Source organism: Strigops habroptila, chromosome 5 (assembly GCF_004027225.2).
Source record: "Strigops habroptila isolate Jane chromosome 5, bStrHab1.2.pri, whole genome shotgun sequence".
Taxonomy (NCBI): Eukaryota; Metazoa; Chordata; class Aves; order Psittaciformes; family Psittacidae; genus Strigops; species Strigops habroptila.
Window position 1 is genome coordinate 55,833,064 of NC_044281.2, and position 20,926 is coordinate 55,853,989.

The 20,926-nt window shown below is 36.7% G+C and overlaps 1 protein-coding gene across 9 annotated transcripts in view; it reads right to left on the reverse strand.

The window, feature by feature from the left end:
* The window catches only part of PTPN4 (protein tyrosine phosphatase non-receptor type 4), a 116,758-nt gene that overhangs the window by 24,728 nt on the left and 71,104 nt on the right, over window positions 1-20,926 (reverse strand). For 6 of the 9 annotated variants that reach the window (XR_003991572.1, XR_003991573.1, XM_030487430.1 and 3 more), the window contains 4 exons: window positions 16,151-16,323; window positions 12,208-12,294; window positions 4,456-4,590; window positions 3,050-3,208 (listed from right to left, as the gene is read on the reverse strand). Coding sequence is in view for 6 of the 9 variants with exons in the window: in XM_030487430.1 (XP_030343290.1) it covers window positions 3,050-3,208; window positions 4,456-4,590; window positions 12,208-12,294; window positions 16,151-16,323 (554 nt within the window). In the remaining 3 variants the exon portion in view is untranslated. The remainder of the gene's footprint in view (window positions 1-3,049; window positions 3,209-4,455; window positions 4,591-12,207; window positions 12,295-16,150; window positions 16,324-20,926) is intronic. The other 3 variants (XR_003991574.1, XM_030487431.1, XM_030487426.1) reach the window with 1 other exon arrangement.

The window sequence follows — 20,926 nt, forward strand, 5'->3', positions numbered from 1 at the left end:
AATACTTTTTCTGATATGTTTCTGCTTAATTTCCACTTTCAGAAAATATATTTTAGTCATGCAGAGTTAGAAGAAAAAAACTGACTAATTATTCAGTATCTTATGTCTGAAGAATCTCATGTTCAAAACACACTAGGGAGTAAAAATAATATTCCTTAACACTTCTCAACGTGACAGTAAAAAATATCATACTTTTATTTTTCAGGATAAGCAGCTTTTCTAAATAAATTTTTGTGGAGAAAGAGATAAAATATGATTGCCAACATTTGCAAAATGAACTTTCAAGGCAGCTATAAACTATTTAGACATTGACTTGCAAAGGTCACCCAGAGCTTTTTAACTGCTTATGCATTTATTCATTCAAGTCTGGCCAGCACAGATTATTCAGCCTTTTAAGTGAAGGGCAACATAGCTATGTATTTTCCTGTGAACAATTACTCCTGAGAGTTTTAAACTGAATAAAATAGGATCAGAAAACATGAGTGTAGAGACAAAAAGTCATTCTGATAAAGGTAAAAGATGGGATCTTATGTTTGACTAGATGTCTGTACATTCATGTCAACAAACACAAATAAATTCCTACCGAACATACAAACTTATAGAAAAGATTTGAAAAGTTACTTAAATGAGCATTTTAGAAGCAGCAATGCAAGTACTGTAATATATTAGCATAATGAATTGTGAGAACTAACAATCAAGCCTTGGGCAAAAACTTCATTGCTTTATATTTGCCCAGTCAGCTTTGAATTTCCTTATGAATGCCTAGACAATAGCAGTGAAAGCAGCCTATTTTGCACGCAAAGCAGCTCTCTGTTACCGCATTCAGCAATTTACATAATAATAAAATAACACACAAACCCTGGCACTGACAAGCTTGGGGTATTTTTGTTACAGATATCCGGTCTGACCTTTTAATATATTAAGCAAAAGTTTCATACACATCCCCATAAATTTATTAAACTAAACACATATCACATGCTTTTAGAATTTAAGGTTATAATTACCTCAGGGAACTACAAGCAGAAATCTCTCAATTTGGTTTTGAATAGCACACGCAGATGAAGAAAAAAATGTGGAATTAAAGGTTGCATTAGCTAAGCTATAATATTCTTCTAAATACTGCACTGAAACTCTAATTTCTTTTGCTATGTTGACTCCAAACTCAAAAAGATCATGAAACCTACTGCCTGTCAGGTTACCTTCTCTGACTTTCTTACATATGTAAATTTGATCAGTAAATAAAAATTCTCAACAAATTAGCAGATGGACTACTCAGTTTTTGATTTTTTTTTCACTCAGAAAGGTCAAACTGTTTAAGAAATAGGTTTTTGGACTCTAAAATAATACAATTTTAAATTATATAGCTAATATGAACTTCATGACTACTATTTTGTTTCATAGATCCTGAATCTTAAATCAGTAATACCATCTGAAACTTTCATAAGACCCTAACTGGTCATGTATTTTTGACAGTCAATGTCCTCATTCCAAAAAATATCTTATGCTAGATATCTATGCAGGTATAATTAAACTAAATTCCACTTTTAAGCTTCCAACAATGGAAAAACAAAACAAAACAAAAGCCAAAACTTAATGACAGAAGAGCAATACTTTTTCTGCTTGGGTATAGAAAGTGCAAAATAATGAAAAAGAACAGCCACAGTTGCATAACTACTTTACAAAACCACTTCCTTTCTTTTAAGACTCATTTCCATGGTGACTTACACAAGAAATCAGGTATTAAATAAACAAATCCTAAGGACACTCAGGAACATCTTTTACAACTTAAAGGCATATGAATAAAAACAGACTATTTAAGAATTGTGCTTACTTGACTGTATCGCTCTACCATTCAGTGTTTCCCATAACTGACTTCAGTTGGAAGTCTTGGAACAGAAGGAACCTGACCCTGTGTGGCTTTTGTACAGCAACACTCTAATATAAGAAAAGATTCGCAAGCATTCCACAGTTTTGAGACTCCCTTGCCACGTGAATAGGTTGAAAAGCCCACCAAAAGAAGGCGATCTTACATTAATTAGGCCAAATTACTGTCTTATAACTCTGAAAGCTAAATAACTAGGTGGTGGTGAAATTAGAACTATAGTACCCTATCATAAAAAATGTCTTGTGTTACTTTACAAAACTTTAAAAATTTGGTATTCTATTTCTCTCCCTGAAGTTACACACAGTTGTTAAAACGGAAGGTATAGTCCAAGCAAAGTTTTTGAATTGTGTCAAATACCTTCCCAGAATAATTTTTCCCGAGACATACAATTTGTTCATAAACATGTAGTTACCTATGTGCTATTTTAAAATTATCACGTTTTTAAACAATTTGCACAGTTTCCTTACTAACAGAGATTACACAAAATTATGAGGGCAAGTTTAGCATTACATGTATAGCTATATATAAAAAGGTACAGTGGCAGTGTTAATACAGTGTACATTGTGCACCTTTTTCCCCCCAATTCATCTTTGTCACAGGTTACTATTTCAAATATTTGAATAACTCAGTATTTTGTTTGTCATCCTTCTGAACTTAATACACAATAACAGTTTTTATTTTGCCCACTATAGCACTGTAAACTTACAGTGTCAAGAATAATCAACATGACAGAAATAGTGCTATCTTAAAGATACACTTACTAACAATACTACAAATGTACTAGGAGTCTTAGAATGATGGGGTGCTAAAAAGGTACTTTGGTAAGTAATTTGCAAAGCTCACTCATACTTCTACGCTTGGACAAAAAGCAAAATTTTCAAACTCGCGGGAATTAACAACTTTAATCACAAAACAGTTCCATCAAAAAAACCACTTTCACTTCCACATCCAGACACTGAGGGTTATGTTATAGCAAATCTGCATTTTGGGTGGGTGGGGAAGTTATTGTAACCCTCCACCAGGAACATGTCAGATATAGGTCTTCTGTATCACTTAATTTTCAGTAAGGCCTCTACTAATACTCCTGAAATAACAGCTACCTTTTTATTAGATTTTCTGGCTCTCCCTGCATGCTACCATAGTGTAGTGACCAACAGAACTTACGGTGACGATTCCAGTATGATGCTATTAGCCTGGGTGGAAGATGGAGATCTGTGATTTACAAATACTTCACTTGGGGATGTGTGAACTACATGGTCCACTAAATGTCCAACTGATGAGGGTCGTAACCGGGCTCCTTCTTGAGTGAAGGCAGAGTTGCGACTAAGAGGGGAAAGCACAGCAATGCAATATGAAAATAATATTATTAATCTACATTTCTTACACTACCATAAAGGAATACTAAAATAATTATTTACACTCAGTGCAAGCATATGTTCACCTACATTTTTATTAATTAAAGGTTTAAAAAAATCACTGAAAGATGTTGTTAGATCAACATGCTATATTTCATTATTTGCTTTTTTAAAGTGTTAAAAATTTGTTTTCATAAACACTAAATGGCTAATATACTTTTTTTTCCTTCCCAATTAAAGAAGCCTGAAAGCATTACGGTCCAATGAACAAGCTACTGAACCGACAGTCCAGTTAATGAGAAGAAAAATTAATCCCCAAGAAAAAAAATCCTAGGTCTGTTCATGGCAGAACTTAATCTGAACATTTTACCCCCTGCATCTTCTCCTAGAAGGATCATAAGCTTTGCACTGAGAGTCTTATTTCTGTGACCCAAAATTTTCCCATGTAAAAAAACTAGCATACTGACATTAGCACCTTTCTTAAAATGCTTTAAAACATACATGACTAACTTATATTATGCTATAAACATAAATATATTATAAAATCAATTTTACAAGAATTTTTAAAAGCTACAGATATATACAACAACAGTCTTTTGAATAATATGCTGCAGTGCCAAAGAATCTTAAAACCTTCTGGTTTATGCAATCCAAAATTGGGTAATACTGATTCTTAAGCCAGTTTCAGCACGCTGAAAAAACTGGTTATTTTCCCAAAGAAATCAGGAAGGAGTTTTCACTAACTATAAACATAAAACAGAAAGCTCTATCATGTGGGAAGAGTGAGATTTGAAAGGAAATGCAGAAAAACTGAGGGGAATAAATCTGCAAGGATTTCTGATTAAGTAATTTACCCAATGTTTTAGGAAGCAGTATTAACCAGAATCAATTATTTCAAAAATACCACACAGATTTTATTACCAGGTTTTTCTTAGACAAACAAATAATTTAGTTTTAACTGTGCTCGAGAAAACTCAAGCTCTCAAATTTAGGGTAGCATGCTACATCTTACACTTTTTATAGGTTGAATGGGAAGTACCTAAAATTCACCCCCAAATAGTTTCTCTTATCTGGAGCTAAATATTCCATAGAACCACTCAGCACATAATTTGTTATTTGTCTCCATAATGCATTAATTCTTTTATTATACACACAGGTCGTTCACAGTAGAGGTTGACAGTTACTTCTAGGGAGAGAAGATTCGACACTACTTACTGATTGGGAGTTCCAGGTGGAGACCGTGATGGTAGGCTTTGTGTTTCCAACCTATCATCAGACAGTGAATTCCTACTCACTACTTCCCAGTCCATCCCACTCATTAATTTCCGTGCCAAGGGTTTACTGGGGGATCTAGAAGAAGAAAGTAAAATGACTAACCAAAAATTATAGGAGACAAGAACAAAATTACATAAAATTCACCACAATGAAACAGATATTCTATCACAGACAACCAAACTACATGGAAGAAAGGAAATAGAATTATGCAAAACTGTGTTTACATGGGCATTTCTTTATTTTCTCAATATATTGTACTTAATTTTCTGTACTCTGTAGAAGAACGTCAATGAAATAGTCATAAAATACTGTTGGCTGGGAGGGAGACAATTAAGATGGAAGAGGAACCCACTGAACTTCACTAGACATTTCTAATGCCTCAAGGAGAACCTGATTCAAACGGAATAGTCATTAAGAAGTCTGAACTTAGAAATAAAACAGAAGACAAGCAAACAAACAAAAAAAGCACAAAAAAACCCTCAACCCTCTAAGTAACACTATTCAGCCATCTCAGGAAAAACAAAGCAGTGCAAACATCAGCCCAAAAAAAGCCCCAAAGACTTTGAAGAACTAAAAGTGGGGTAGTCATCAACATGACGATGGAGCTCCTGAGTTTTGTTTACTCATCAGGGATTTTCATGCAGTTGATGCTTTCTTCCAGAACATGTTTCGTCACCTGTGTGGCAGATGCAATCATTCTATTTAAACTTCTTTGTGGGTAACCAAACTTCATTTGGTTCTGTGCCACAAATGTCCTTCAGGTTAAAGGTCATATCGCCTTTTTTTTTTATACAAAAGTAACAGTATTTTCTATTTGCTGCCCTTTCTTGATGTTGAGGAAACTTTTTCTCATTCTTGATTAATCCCAGGATACTTACAATCCCCTTCTGCTGTTTCTTTCACCTATTTCTTTAGCACAAATGAGACCATACTTGCAATCCCTCATAAAATACTTTATTTCTCTTTTATAGTGGAAATCATCAAATGAATCATCGAAGAATTGTGGTTGCTTTTTTCTTATCATCACATTGGATGGTTCAGTCATCCTGCAACTAAACACACCCAGACTTTTGCTATTTGTTTTCAACTGAAAATTCTTTATCCCACAAGAAAAAATTATTTTAAATAATCCTTAAATGTCCTGTGTATTTTGTGTTACCAGGCTTTCACTTTACTTCTACTACTTCAATGGTGCCATATAGTTCAAACTTCTTCCCTATCATTACCCAACCCTCTCTTGTTCCAGTGAAACCCCAATTTCATCAGTCTTTTATGCCATGACCATTTCATTCTAATTTGCCTTTATATTCTTATCACTACACTCTACTGCCATGATTTAACCCCGGTCAGCAACTAAGTACCACACAGCTGCTTGCTCGCTCACACTCACCGTGGGATGGGGAGGAGAACTGGGAAAAAAGGTAAAACCTCTTAGTTTTGATAAGACCAGTTTAATAACTGAAATAAAGTAAATAAAGTAAAACAAAATAACAATAACAACAATAATAAGGAGGGACCAACAAGTGATGCACAATACCCGCTGACTGATACCTAGCCTGTCCAGAGCAGCGATCAGCCCCTCCCAACCAACTCCCCCTAGTTTCTATACTGAGCATGACGTTCTATGATATCCCTTTGGGTAGTTAGGGTCAGATGTCCTCTCTCTGCTCCCTCCCAGCTTCTGAGCAGAGCATGAGAGACTGAAAAGGCCTTGATCAGGGTAAGCACTACTTAGCAATGACTGAAACATCGGTGTGTTAACAGCATTGTTTTCATACTAAATCCAAAACACAGCACTGTATCAGTTACTAAGAAGAAAATTAACTCTACCCCAGCCAAAATCAGGACATCTACTTTCCAGCTTTACACAATGAGGTGACAACATATTATTGTATCAGCATAACCCCTTTATTTCTTTCTCCAGCTCTATACACCTGTATCACAAAATAATCTCTGCTTTAGCTGTTCTTGGGACACATCATAAACGTTATTTACCTTCATCATCATCTTACTGATTTACTGAAAGTGCAAGTCCAGAAGGAAGGAACTTCAAGAAATTAAGGAACTACCCACACACAAATTACATCCTTCTGAAAATGAGAACCTTAGTTGCAAACACATTTTTGCTTCTCGTGGAACTTAAAACTCAACACAAGCCATCACCTTAAGCAAAAAAAAGTCTACAACGATAACCAAGCATCAAATTACCTAACTTCACATAGGTACATAACTCCTACTAATGTCAGTGGTGTTTGTTTGATACTGAAGGAGGGGTGGTCAGTGTGTAGAGGGTTTATTTCTGGTTTTACACTCCCAGGCGGTTCTGAACATGTACTTTCTGCTTTGCTACCCTAAAATCTTACTAAATAACAGCTGTCAAATTTCAGACAGTTAAGTGAGATGGGCTGTTCTAAATACTACTGTTTCAGGTCTTACTACATGCAGGGAAAAAAAATCTGACAGCATATTGATATTTGAAAACAGGGAAAATAATTATTTAATTCCTGGGGAAAACACACATCTGGTTTCTTCACTGTATTTAAGCAGTATTAATTTGATTCAAAAAGTAATTAGCTTGGTGTCATGTCAATTACAACAACATTTCAACTTCTGTAATTTGCTTCAAATTGGAGCATCTCAAAATACTTAGCTATTTTTCTTCCCAAACATAGCAATTTGAGCAGTTCTGAACAGGTGAAATAACAAGAAACCAGCAGATTTGAATGGCATGTCTAATGTTATCTGTTCATTATTCTTTTATTTATCAAAGCTATCATTAGCTAGACTTTGCTGACAGCATGCCTGCAGCCAGCAGATTAGCACCAAGAGCCAGCTTTGCCAAGAGGTGGATTCTAACTAACCAAAGAACGGGCTGAGGGAAAAAATGCAGAGGAACATAATATATCCAGTGCTAAACAGGTCTGCAGGTACAGTATTTTCTGACAGACACGTAAAACCTTCAGTGAATAAGCAACAAGTGTAATACAGGAAAGTTGGTGTGTGTATATATATATATCGTTTTTAAAGCGCAACAGTGAAAAGGCACTATTCTTGTATGCATAAAACAAATTAAACTACATAGAGAGACACAGAAATATATAGGGAGGGGGAAAAACCAAGTTTTTCCAAAATTTCATCTCTGACTGCTTCAAAAAACCCCCACTGCACTGTACCTTAAGTGATAGTTTGTAACTACATTTTTGAAAACTTCCTCAATCTACGCAACAAATGAACATAACCCTAAAATGAGAAAAGCACCTTCTTCCCTATCCAAAAAATCCAATGTTAAGAAAACTCACCTTTTTCTGTGGATAAGGTCTGATCTTTCAGAAACAATACCTTACTACCATGCTAAACAGCTGCAGCATTTATCAGCAATGGTTCGTTTCAATTATTTTATTAACAGCTCTAACCTCAGAGTCCCACCCACATGTTTGTTGCCTCCATTTCCTGTCTTTGCAGAAATTTCAAAGAAAAAATTACCACACTGCAGCATCAAACTTCTCAGTGCTGTGGCTTTTTGACACTCGTCCTCCTGCCAACACTTCTAAATCTAACAATAAGTTATTTTTTATTACAGTTAAAGATTTGTTGTGAAATATTCCAGCAAATTTCTCCTGTATTATTAATTCTTTGCAATATTCAAGTAACTTTCTCATGCCAGAATACAGCTGAGGAGATGGGAAGGGGGAAGTAAGCCATAAAAGATTTTTTTGAATTCTTTCAAAAAGTTTGAAATTCTGAATTCCATGTTTGTCTGCTCAGTCTGGATGCTTGTACTGTACCTCAGCACAGGGCACTGCTTATAACAGAGTAAACTATTTCAGATTCAATTTCTGGTGTATCTGCAGAGACATTACTAAAAATGCTGGAAGAAGCCCTATCTATCTGAGTAGGGACAGAGACCAAAAACTTTACCTGCCCCCAAAATCAAGAACAGTCATACAAGCTGCAATACTACATCAAACGCGCACACACACACACACAAACCCCCAAGTGTAAGGGATGAAATCAGATAATGCAACTAAAAAAAGGCATGACAAATTATATTAGCTCAGCTACAGTACACAAAAGCTTTTGAAGACAGAATTTGTTTTCCGTCCTGCAAGTGGTAAATACTTGCAGGAGCTGGGAAAGAAAGAGGGTATTGTTTGGGAATACAGGTGGGAATCTTTTAAATCACTTCTGTCCCAGAAAGAAATATAACCTGCAGCCACAGCCTTGCTTTGTATTTTGACGAAGGGCACAGGGATGTTTCTCAGCAAGCCTTGAAACTCCTGCTTCAGACCAAAAGACTGAAACTACACAAATCTGCAGGGTCACCACAAATTACATATGCAATTTAAAGCAACTGAGGAACTACTTAATTAACCTGAATAAATGCATGGTTGAAGCAAGACTGGTTTTTTGGGAAATAAAGATTGCAACTTAATGATAGGGAGTTTGCAAATACAATGACTGAGATACCCACTCACTATCACACAAGTGCTTAAACTACCTTCCAGTACACGCCATCACAATCGAATAGAATTAGAATACTTTGCAAGGACTTTAAGAGCAAACAATGGTCTTTAAGAAATCTCTCAATTTATGACTTGATCAAAGTTTTTGCACTTTTATTATCTACTTTCATTTCTAATGCTCTTGGGAATTCTCATGGGTCTTCTCGTGTTATGAATACCCTACAATAAATGAGGCCAAGAGAACAGTTGTAATGAAGATGAAAAAAAGAAACCAACCCAAAGCTAAACAACCACAGCAACAATCTTCTAAATGCTGAAAAATCATGCATAAAAATCTGCATGACAGAACCCAGGAAAGCAACAGTTTTAAAATAATTCCACAGTTTCAGGATTTCCTAGCTCCCCATTTCCCTCAAACTTTCTTATGTGTCAGAAACCAATAAGCAATATTTTTACACTCCAGGAAAAAGATAAAAATAAACGATCATTCATGTTTTTATGAATGATCATTTGAATGAAAATGTTACGCATTTTTTATTTTTACATGAAAATTAAGAAAACAGCATCTACAAAATATATCGAATTTATTACAGACTATCTCCTTTATAGTAATAGATTCCATTTTTTAAAGTTAAATTTAAGTGTTTTTTTCTGGTTTGGAAATCAAGAAATCCATGAATACAACTGCAGCTAATTTTAAAGTTAAATCCTGAGGACAAAGAGCTAAGCCTGCTAATTGTAGGTTATAACTGCTTGTTTTATTCAAATGGCTGTTAAAAATTTTATTTCTATGTCTGGTGCTCTCTATGTTCCGCTCAGTGTGAAAGGATCATTACTTGTGGCAATCACCAATTCCCAACTTAGAACAAACAGGTAACTCAAATAACATCTCAATATAATTGTGTTATTTTCTTACAATGAAATTATTCCAAAGTTTGCTTAGACAGAATTAGCTCAAATAAGGCAGTTTCTAGTTAGATAATGATAAGAAAAGAGTGTAAATATGGACAGCTCTAGAAAAAAACCCCACTGAAACCACAACTTCTGATGTGGCAATAATAAAAGCAACAGTAAGTATTTAATTTTTTTTTCTGTGTTCACTTAATTCTGAAGACTGACCTGACTGTAATGCTAGCACGCTCTGACTTCACAGCAAAAGGCAACCAATACCTAGCAGAACTTTCAAAAGCAACCAACGCAAGCTGCTTGTCTGTTGAACACAATGACTTTGTCTGAGAAAGACACATTGAGAAAGAGAAAGGAAGGTTCCAGGAACAAAACCCACATTATACCTGGAAGACCTTAAAAAGCAAAACTTATTCTCTGTACAAGTACAAATGGGCTAACATTTACTCAGTATTTCAGCTTGAAATGTAAATGTTTAGAAGACCAAGAATAAAACATAATGTTCTTAGATTAAGCTTCTTGAACCACATAATGTTCTAGGAAAGTCTTATGTTTCAAGTTTTTTCACCCTTAAAAATACTAAAAGTCTTCAAAATTGAAAAGGCATTCATTGCACACTGTGCTGGGGAGGACAGAGGACACATGATCTATTGAAAGCTTTTCAAGGTGTGCTACAATACACCATAAATTTCAGCTCAGTGATGTACACACATATGCCTCAGACATTATTAAAAAGCTCAAAAGGTGAGAGGGAACGTGTATTCCTTAATCTAAAAAGCAACAGCGGAAAATAAAATTCCTGAGGCCAGAAGAGCCAAGTATTTTTTTAACTAAAAAAAGCCCAAAAGACTTGAGAAAAGATCAGAGCAGTTCTAGCCATGGCTTTCAATTTTATCCAGAATATACATTTTAAAATACAAGTGACCCTGGCACCACTTGTTCAGTTCTGATGCAAAGGGAAGACTGCCATCTACTGAAGAAGAGTTTTTAAAATTACAAATACATGCCTCAAAACCAAGTATTGGCTCACCTCCACCCTACTTACTCGTGGGGAATTGCCAAGTTCAGAGTGCAACAAGAAAAATAACTTTGAATTGATTCATAACTTATTTAAATAAATAAACTCAGTTGTCACAGTGATGAGTCTTCTGAGTACTAAAAATGTTGCCCCAAGTAAAAATTTCAGCAGGTTCCCAAAGTAAATTGAGTAAAAAATAATTCTACAGCACACAGAACAAATTGGTTTTATAAAATCTACCTGTTGAACAAACATGTCACAGCACTTCTGCCCTCAAATCCTTCTAATATGGAGCTAAGTATCTACAGCGTGCCCAGCTGGAAAAGCAAATTATACATTGTACAGGGGGAAAGAAGGCAGGGGGGACACCACAACACAGGAAATCAAGGCTCAATTCACCAATGCTCTGAAAAACAGTGTTTGCAAGTACTTGAGAAAGGTTGCTGGACTTGTTACTAAGTCTATGAGCATAAATTTGAACTCCACAGTTCCTTAAGGGGTAATTATGTTAAAAGACATTCTGATCTCAGCAAAAGTATAAGCATAAAAAGAGGACAGAGCACGCTCCCTGCTCAGAAGGATTCTTTCTATTAATGACCAGAGCACAGTGCCAAACAGATGCAGCAGCAGTTTTCCTTGTGAATACTGTATCATAAGTTCTGAAAGAAGAACTAAATCTATGTCTCGACTGTTTTCCTGTAATCACTAAACCCCTCAGGAACCTTAAACAAAGTTAAGTAATAGATTCTATGATTACCCACTACTCTGTGACAGAATACCTTCAAGAAGCAGCTCACCCCCAAATTTTTCATAGTAAAATACCTCATTGGGACTACAGCAATAAAGCTGTTCTCACCAAGTGAGACACTCACAGTACCTTATTCTAAAGGAAGTACGTGTGGACAGTTGTAGGCTCTTATCAGGGATAAAACATACCCATTAACTCAATATTTTAATGGAACAGTTCAAGAGACTATTCTTTGCAATAAAGACAGCACAAAAAGGGCTAGTACATATAAGAACAAACTACAGAGATTGAAGGCTATTCTGAAGGGGGAAATATTAAAGAATACCCTTATTAACTTTTTCCATCATAAGATTCTCCCCCATTTCTGGCTGACTCAGAGAAACACTCTCCCATTTCAAAATCAAACTCCTTAATATGGTTAAGTCAAGCCACCAGCAACAGTTGACAACAGTTGCTCTTTATTTTACATTTTTGCATACAGGAAACAATGATCCCATAATAGCTAAAAATACACAAACAGGAGACTTACTGATCTTGTACAAATGTAAATCACTTACCTTGCAAATACCCTGTCTTTGTTTGCTCTTTCTTTACCATACTGCACAGACTGGACCTCTGTTCTCCCACTGGAAAACAAAACCAAACCACTAAATACAACAAATTTAGCATAACAATTTCTTGCTTAAAATTGAACCATCTCTGCCAAAAAAACCCACCCCAAACCCAAATTCTCTTTCAGTCATGCTCAAGCAATTGTGCCATCTTCAGCACAGTGTAACTTCAGAAAGCATTTGGTAGAAGTGGAGGTCTTCTTTCCTATTATAGTGTAACTATAACAAAGACCAATTAATTTCAGGCATAACATAAAGCTTTCTCTTCTCTTCTCTTCCTTTTTCTTGTTATCTGAAGAGGTAAGATCTTTGGATAACACTATAGTCTTTCCTGTTATAGCCACAATCAAAAGTTATAGCATCCCCTCTGTACTCTTCCTAAACTATTCCCTGAATTGCTAATAACTTAGTCACTACTTAGTTCAGCAAAATACCATGAAGAAATTAGATAATAAGCACATCAGGCTTGTATTCTTCTACACAACTTGTCAAAATCAAGATTGGATCTTGGAACTTGCTGACTTTTCAGATAAGACCAGATGTCTTGTGTCAAATCAAAGATCTTTTATAATATTTCATAATTTCTGTTTTAGAAAAAAATACAGTGTTTTTTTTTTGAGTGTCTATCAGCAGTTAAGAACTGGGGGCAAGATACCAGCAAATCTCCCTCTTCCAGCCACTTCCCCATTTATAACTTTAGACCAAGGCACAGAGTCAGAAAACACATGTCCTAAAATGATAGTGATGCTTAAAACTCTGCTCTTTTCTGTCCCTTACAGGGAAATTCACACTACAAAATAAACAAATAATTAGCTATTTTCATATTCATATTACAGAACTACTGGATGTGTGAAGGCTGGAGAAATGAGCCAACTGGAAATATCACAAAATTCCGTGAAGGGAAATGCAACAACCTGCACCTGGAAGAGGAGGAATAACTCAACACACAGGCCGAGGGCCAACCGGCTGGAAAGCAGGTTTACTCAACACAGCTAAGGCCACATCCGGAGTCTTGTGTTGAGTTCCAGGGTCCCCCAAGTCAAGCAAAAGGCCACAAAGACAATTAAGGGTCCAGAACACCTGACTTATGTGGAGAGACTGAAAGAGCTGGACTGTTCAGCCTCAGGAAAAGAACACTTCGGGGATCAAATGAGTGTGTATAAACACCTGAAAAGGCAAATAAAAAGCACAGCCAGACTCTTCTCAAGAGAGCCCAGAAACAGGACAAGAAGCAATGGCACAAACTGAAACATGGGGTACACTACTTAAATGCAGGGGTGGGGGGAGAGGGGAGGAGGGAAATGACAACAACACACCCCAACCAACCCCTTTTTTACTGTGAAGGTGGTTCAACACTGGATCAGGTTGCTCAGAGATAGCGCAGTCTCCATCCTTGGAGACATTCAAAACCTGGCTGGACACAGTCCTAGGCAACCTGCTATAATGGACCCTGTTTGAACAGGGCAGTAGACTAGACAGGGTCCAGAGCTGCCTTCCAACCTCTGCCATGCTGCGATTCTAAGAAATGCCTTTTCTCAAACCTGCTGCCTCCTAACTTCCTGGCGTTACACATTTTTAACCCTGACAAGCAGTAAGCCATCTGTATTTTCCTCTATTCCATTCCAATAAATTTAACATTGTATTTGCCTTTCTCCAACAGCTGCTAATAATTGATCTAATGTTTTAGAGAACTACGAAGGTCCAAGACAGTAATAACTTGCTTATAATTGATGCTCCTCCTCTTTTCTCCTCTTGTGTAGATTATTTTTGATTTTTGGACACTGAACTTGATGTACCATTTTATTGCCTACTCACCCCTCATTGCAACATACCACCGAAATTTTCTAGTCAACTTCAGCTTTTACTACAAAACCCTGTATCACTTCAGTGGTAATTTCCCTTTATTGTGAAGAACGGACCTACTCATTTCCCATCTGGTTAAGACAGTTCACAGTTGCTAATATACAATAAAACTCTTCGTGTTTTGGCAATTTCAGTATTTGGTGAGAAATATTACTAGAATCCAAGCACAGTGCACAGAAGTCAGATTTTCTCATCAGTAGTCTTCTTGATTCCTCCTGGAAGCTTTTTAGAGTTGTTGCATTAGAATCTTTTATTCCAATGGATATAATGGAATATGTAACACATTTAATAATTCAACCATTTCATGTCTCTGATTTCTTTCAGAACTGAAGATGTTTCAGTCTAGCCCTGACAGTTCAGTATTTTATTAGTTGGTTTTAATCACAGAAATGTTGGCTAGAAGTCTCTATTTCAATCTTCTGCAAACACTAGGACATGTCTGGTCATGGCTTTGTCTAGCCAAGTTTTGAAAGCCTCCAAAAATAAAGATCCCACAGTCCCTCTGGTTAACTTGTTACAGTAATGCACTATCATCCTAGAAATCAAAACCCCAAAAACTTTTCCAGCTACAACCTTCCAAGGTGAAAATTTGTGGCTGCTGCTCCTTGTTCTACCACCTGCCATTGCCAGCACAAGTTTGCCTCCATCATTTCTGACACTGTCCCTGAAGTAGGATTAGCCTTGCTACTAAATTTCCCCCTTACCTCCTCTTCACCAGATTAAGCAAGCCCAGCGCCCTTAACCTCTCCTTGTGTGCCATGTTACTACTATTACTGCCTCTAAACAATCTCTCAAACTACTTGCAGAAATTCTAGCCTTTTCTTTATTAACTTCATTAACTTTAATGACCTTCCTCATTTTTATGCAGTTTCCCTTTTCATCTTACATTAACATAAGTTGAATGTCATCATCAAAGAGCTATTCTGTAATAGTAACCACAATGATTCAAATTCAAAATCTTTAGAGAAATGAAAAAGATCCCCCAAATTCACTACAGCAACATTGAATCAAGTCTCAAATACTGTTCAGGATCATAGAATGCTGTTTCTGAAATGGGTGCTGTGAATGCTGGTCAAAAACACAGATGGCATAAAAATTTAGCCACTGAATTACTTTCCTCTTTATACATTTATGCAATTCACAAGTGTAACAGAAATAGTCTGTTATTGTTTTTTCTAGCTTTTCATCATCTCCCTTCATACGTCACAGACACTGTGGCCATTCTAGATGGATGATTAGTAGTAGTTCCATTATTCTCTACTTCAGGCACGATTTAAGCCATTGGCATGCTGCATGACTTGCAGAGACAGTTAACTCAGTTACTGAACTGAGATTATTTTTTTTTTTTTTATAAAAAGCATATAACACTAAAACCCAACATCACCCATTCCATTGTTAGCATAAAAATTATACTTGTGGATTATAGTTATTCCACAGCATTCTTTGCACCTCCAAGCTTTTTACCTATTAAGTTCATCCTTAAAAAGTTATGGACTTCATCCTTATTTTCTAAACTTCTGGCTTTGGTGCAGAAAATATATGACTTCTATTTTTACTTAGTTCCTATTTGTATGCATCTAGCTTTAATGGGCTTTTCTTGTACAAGCTTCTTTTCCTTGATTTCCTTGATCTTTATTTAGGTCTGGTTTGTTGCTGCACACAAGATCTGAGATCCATCAGTTTTCAAAAACACTAGGTCAAAGACTCTGAATTTCTGAGACAACATTTTTAAGATAAGCATAACCCAGCAGGTAAGCAGGCGAAGGAATGCAGCCTGTGAGACAATCTCAGAGTACTAACTCCGTAACAACCCCTAATAATACAATACTTGTATTTTCAAGATAGCCTAGAAAATTACTGACAACATTTGAAACTTAGGCCAGCAGGGGAGGAAGGCAGTTGCAGGATTCAAAAGCTATTTGAATTATGACACCTTTTAATACAGATTCTAAGTAATTCCCTATGTTCCTTAATGAGTTGCCTGTTCTCTTATGTTCTTTACCATACATTTAAAATCAGCACTTACCAGTACCGGAACTTGGAACCCAAAGTGAAATAATGTGCAAAAAAGTTCTTCTGAGGGGGGAGTGGTCTGTCCAAACGGAAGAATGTGTGATGTTCCACACAAGCTTTCCACAAATTCTTACATGCTCGGTAATTCACCATATTGAATCCCAGTAACGTTTCCCTAGATTCATGCTAAAAACAAGAAAAATTTATTTCATATAAAAATTATTCCCAGTTACTTCTGAAATTTGATAGATACTGCTAGATTTGGGTTATTTTATTTTTTTTTTTACATTACGGTTTTTGAAGTCCTTCTCTACTTTTATGTTAACTTTATGGATTGTAAACCCTTTAAAAATACCTCTAAGTTTTGTTTAAAGGATTTTTTTTTTTTTAATGAGCCTGCTAAAAGGTTAACAGTCAGTTTAGTGATACTGAAACAAGTAGATGAAAAGAAATGGTCCCAAAAGGTAGAACCCAAGCTGCATTAGAACATTTCTGTGATTAGAGAACTCTAAGGCAACATGCTTCCCTGGTTCCAGATTACTACAGTTAAGGCGAGAAACTATCATGCACATGTGCCAATTAGAAATTGGGAACAGGTACTGATCTCGAGAGCAACTGATGCTTCTAGTTCTAAATGATTAATTAGATTCCTGGTAAAGCAAAGCAGCAAAATTGCAAAGCAAACTGAGCTATTCTGCCTGTTGAGGGAGCTTGATTACAACCTTCGTAGGTCAAAAAACATCAGCGCTCTGCTTTCTCTTCACAGTACTAAATCCTCCAAAATATTTAGCACACCTTAACTGTTTTCACTTAGCAGTAACTCCAAGTAATGCTTTTGCTGGTCTGCTCATCTTCAGATTTGCTGAGATGCCAGGGCACAGACCTGCAACTCTTCTGCCAGCATTGTATTTGGGAAGTCCTCGTGACTAACAGCTAAGAACGACACTGTATTTTCAGCCACATGATGAAGGGTAAAGAATAAAATGGATTTAAAAGTAAACAGCAAGTCCTGAGTCTCTATTGGTGAAATTCAAGAAATTATATGCAAGAAACTAAAACCTGATACTTTATTTCAACTTACAAAAATGTCTCGCATTCTCTTTTCTTAATTTCCAAGTATTGCCAACTGTTCCCTGTATTTTCTAGACATGTTAATAGAAGTACTTAAAAATTAAGTCATAAACAAGATAACAGAAATTAAATTCATTACCTATTCAATTAAAAAAGACTTTATGAAACAGAATAAATGTACAATAATATAAACAAGATACATTGCTATTATGCAAAAGACTAACTATGTAAAATCATGGACTGCCTCATCTGGATCCAGTAAAGGATGAACCAGCTCAGATTTTAAATTCCAAAAGAAAGTTCTCATGATGTAGCAAATTTTAATGCTCTGTCAGCCTTTTACACCGTTGGAAAAGAGAATTTGACACGTTATATGAGCTGATGATCACGCATTTTCATGTCACTCAAAGCATTATAATTATGGTTTGGGGAAAAATAAAATATCCTGCTGTTTCCCCTATTTTGTATTCCAGAGAAGGAGCTGATCTGATTCTCATGCCACCATCTGATCACTAGATCAGGCATGAAGCATGAAGGAGGAGCTGGTATCATGATGAGAAGGAGCTGCAGCTAGATCAGCTTAATTGTAATGCGAAACAGCACTTTCACAGGAACTTGGTGTGTTAGAGCTTTAAAGGTACTTTAACAATAGTTCTATTCATAGCTTTTAAGGCTTTCATTGCAGCGCAGAGAGAAGTGTTTCTCAAACCCAACCCTTCATCTCGATTACAGCTAGGAATCCATCTTTAAGGTACAGAAGAGTATAAGATATTGGCTCCTAAGTGCAACCATCCTTTTCCTATCCATGCTTGCAGCTTCTGTGATACCCAAATGTAAGTCTGGCACTTGAAATTCATCTTTGCTGATGATTCTGGAGTGCAAGCCCTGGCTCTACTGCCGTCTTGTAGCTGGATTTAGCATAAGATTGCCACTGTTTTCCTTGAAAATAGTAGGCTTGAAACAACAAGGGCTCAGCGTAAGACCCCAAGGCAACATTCATAATGTCCATGTACTTCAGCCAAAAGCACACAAAACAACAGGATAGTTATACTGCATCCTATGAGAACATTTTTATAGCACAAGGCTCCAGGAAGATGCTGAAAGCTCTGTATGACAATGACATACAGGTATTTCAGGGCCTTAGGTCAGACGAGACAGTGTTAGAAGACGACCTCAGGAAATCACAGTTGAATTCTGCTCTGAAATTACAGTCTTACTAATTGTGTCTATGGTTCCTATTAGAGAGGAAAACAGTCGACTTACTATAGAAAGGAAAAAGAGCAAAGCAGTTGGAATTGCAGCCCAGAAAGCCAACTGTATCCCAGGCTGCATGAAAAGCAGTGTGATCAGCAGGAAGAAAGACGTGATTCTCCCCTTCTACTCCATTCTCGTGAGACCCCACCTGCAGTACTGCATCCAGCTCTAGGGCCCGCAAAATAAGAAGAATGTGGACCTATTAGAGTGAGTCCAGAGGGCCATGAAGATGACCAGACGGTTGGAGCACCCCTATAACCACAGGCTCAAAGAGTTGGGCTTGTTCAGCCTAGAAAAGAGAAGGCTCCAGGAACACCTGATAGCAGCCAGTACCTAAACAGGGCCTACAAGAAAGCTGGAGAGGGACTTTTTGCAAGGGCATGTAGGGATAGCACAAGGGGGAATGGCTTTAAGCTGACAGACGGGAGACTTAGATTAGATATATGTAAGAAATTCTTCACTGTGAGGGTGGTGAGACACTGGCACAGGTTGCCCAGAGAAGCTGTCGCCACTCCATCCCTGGCAGTGTCCAAGGCCAGGTTGGATGGGGCTTGGAGCAACCTGGTCCAGTGGAAGGTGTCCCTGCCCGTGGCAGGAGGGTTGGAACTAGATGGTCTTTAAGGTTCCATCCAACCCAAACCATTCTGTGATTCTCTGAAACAGGGGCTTCAGAGCAGATCTCTTACTGGTCAGGAGAGAAACTGGGTTGAAATACATACTCTCTAGTGGGTCTCTTTCATTTTGCCTAAACAAAGAAAAATCCCAGGACAAAGCAAAAATTCTCTTTCCCCATTTCAGACAGAGACAAAATGACTTGCGCTTTATAAATGGCAGATGCACCAGAGACCGAAGATATTGCACAAATAGTGGAAAAAAATTCCTGTGGAAGCTTAAATGCAACACAGATTATACCAACAGTATCTTCTATTCACAAAAAAAACCCAAAACAAACCCAACAGAAACTTTGATAGGACTAGGCAACAATCAAGTAGGCATCTAAAAAATGCCAGTGTTATTTCAGATCAAGTATATACTTGAGCAGATAAGCCCATATATCACTTTGTGATTCTAGCCCAATTTCTTTGTAAAAAGTCAGTAAGAAGAAAAAATTCTAAGCCCAAACTTCAGATACATAACCTATTTTTTATTTTTTTAATATATATAAATAAATAAACAGAAATATTTGACCACTCACTGAAACCAAGTCTTGAGCGTGGACAAAACCTATCACATGGTTTTGTTACAGACTCAAATAATTTTTCAGTGGACATCTGAGCTCTAAAAGAGCAGAAGACAATGTTGAACAGCTTATTTGGCTGTCAAAGAATCCAGACCACTAAAGTGTGCTGGACAGCACTATGAGTTGGATGTTGACTGTTTACACTACAACAGCTAAGGATACAACTAACTAAAACCAGAGAAAGTTAGGGAAACATCTAGAAAAATGAAACTACTGAATTATTCTCAAGCAGCTTCACAGCATGGAGGGGAAGCAGCATATGGAACTGGCAGAACAAACAAAAATATGGTGAAAAAAAACCCCTGCCACTAAGGTTATGGCCGAGACCTTCTAATGTTGGATGAAGAAGTCATACATGAAACATTCTTTTCCCTCCACAAAATCATAAAGAAACAATAGAAAGAAAACTTACTCCACTGGATGCATGCTCCAGCTATCTAATTGTCAGAATACACAACCAGCTTCCATTCAAGATTACATTATGCTACCAGTGGAAAATGATTTTGATGTTAGACTGCTTCATCTGACTTCAACTGATTTATTTAAACACAGATATAATCTATTAAAAGTAGGCAAATAATTCTTTACTTATGTTGATGCCTCTAAGCAATGCCAAGTCAAGGAATAAAATTAATAGGTGATTAAAAGATAAGTCCTCCTGCACTTTGGAGGACAGCTGCAATTAAAAGTTCTCAACACTCATTAACAGTATTTGAAAAGTATCTGTTTAGGACTATTTAAAAGCATAGTAGCCCAGTTTCGAAAAAATAAAAAAACTGGAGAATTCCTCTCCCAAGTCCACTAATTTAATATCCTATAGCATATCAGCTTTGCATCTGAATAAATATGGTTACTCAGCTGTACAATTTGGTATATATTTACACAAAACTTCAAAACACATCATCAGCATACCATGAATATATTTTCCCTGCCATATCGGTGCTTTTAAGTATACACTCAAAGCACTAGACCAGACCTATTTTACATACCAAATGTGCAATCACTGAGTCACTTCACCTAGTTTCTTCTGCCTAAAGAGAGCCATTTAGGCTCCCTTTATTGTTAATGGGAGTGAAAGCACAAGTAAGCATATACTACCAGAGAGCAACTTGTTCCATTGTAAAATGTTTTTGCAATTCATGCAAGATGTTCCACCCTTTGCATGTGTCTGGTTACTACAGAGGAAGTCTAATGACTAGCTTTAATTAGCTAATTATCGCGAAA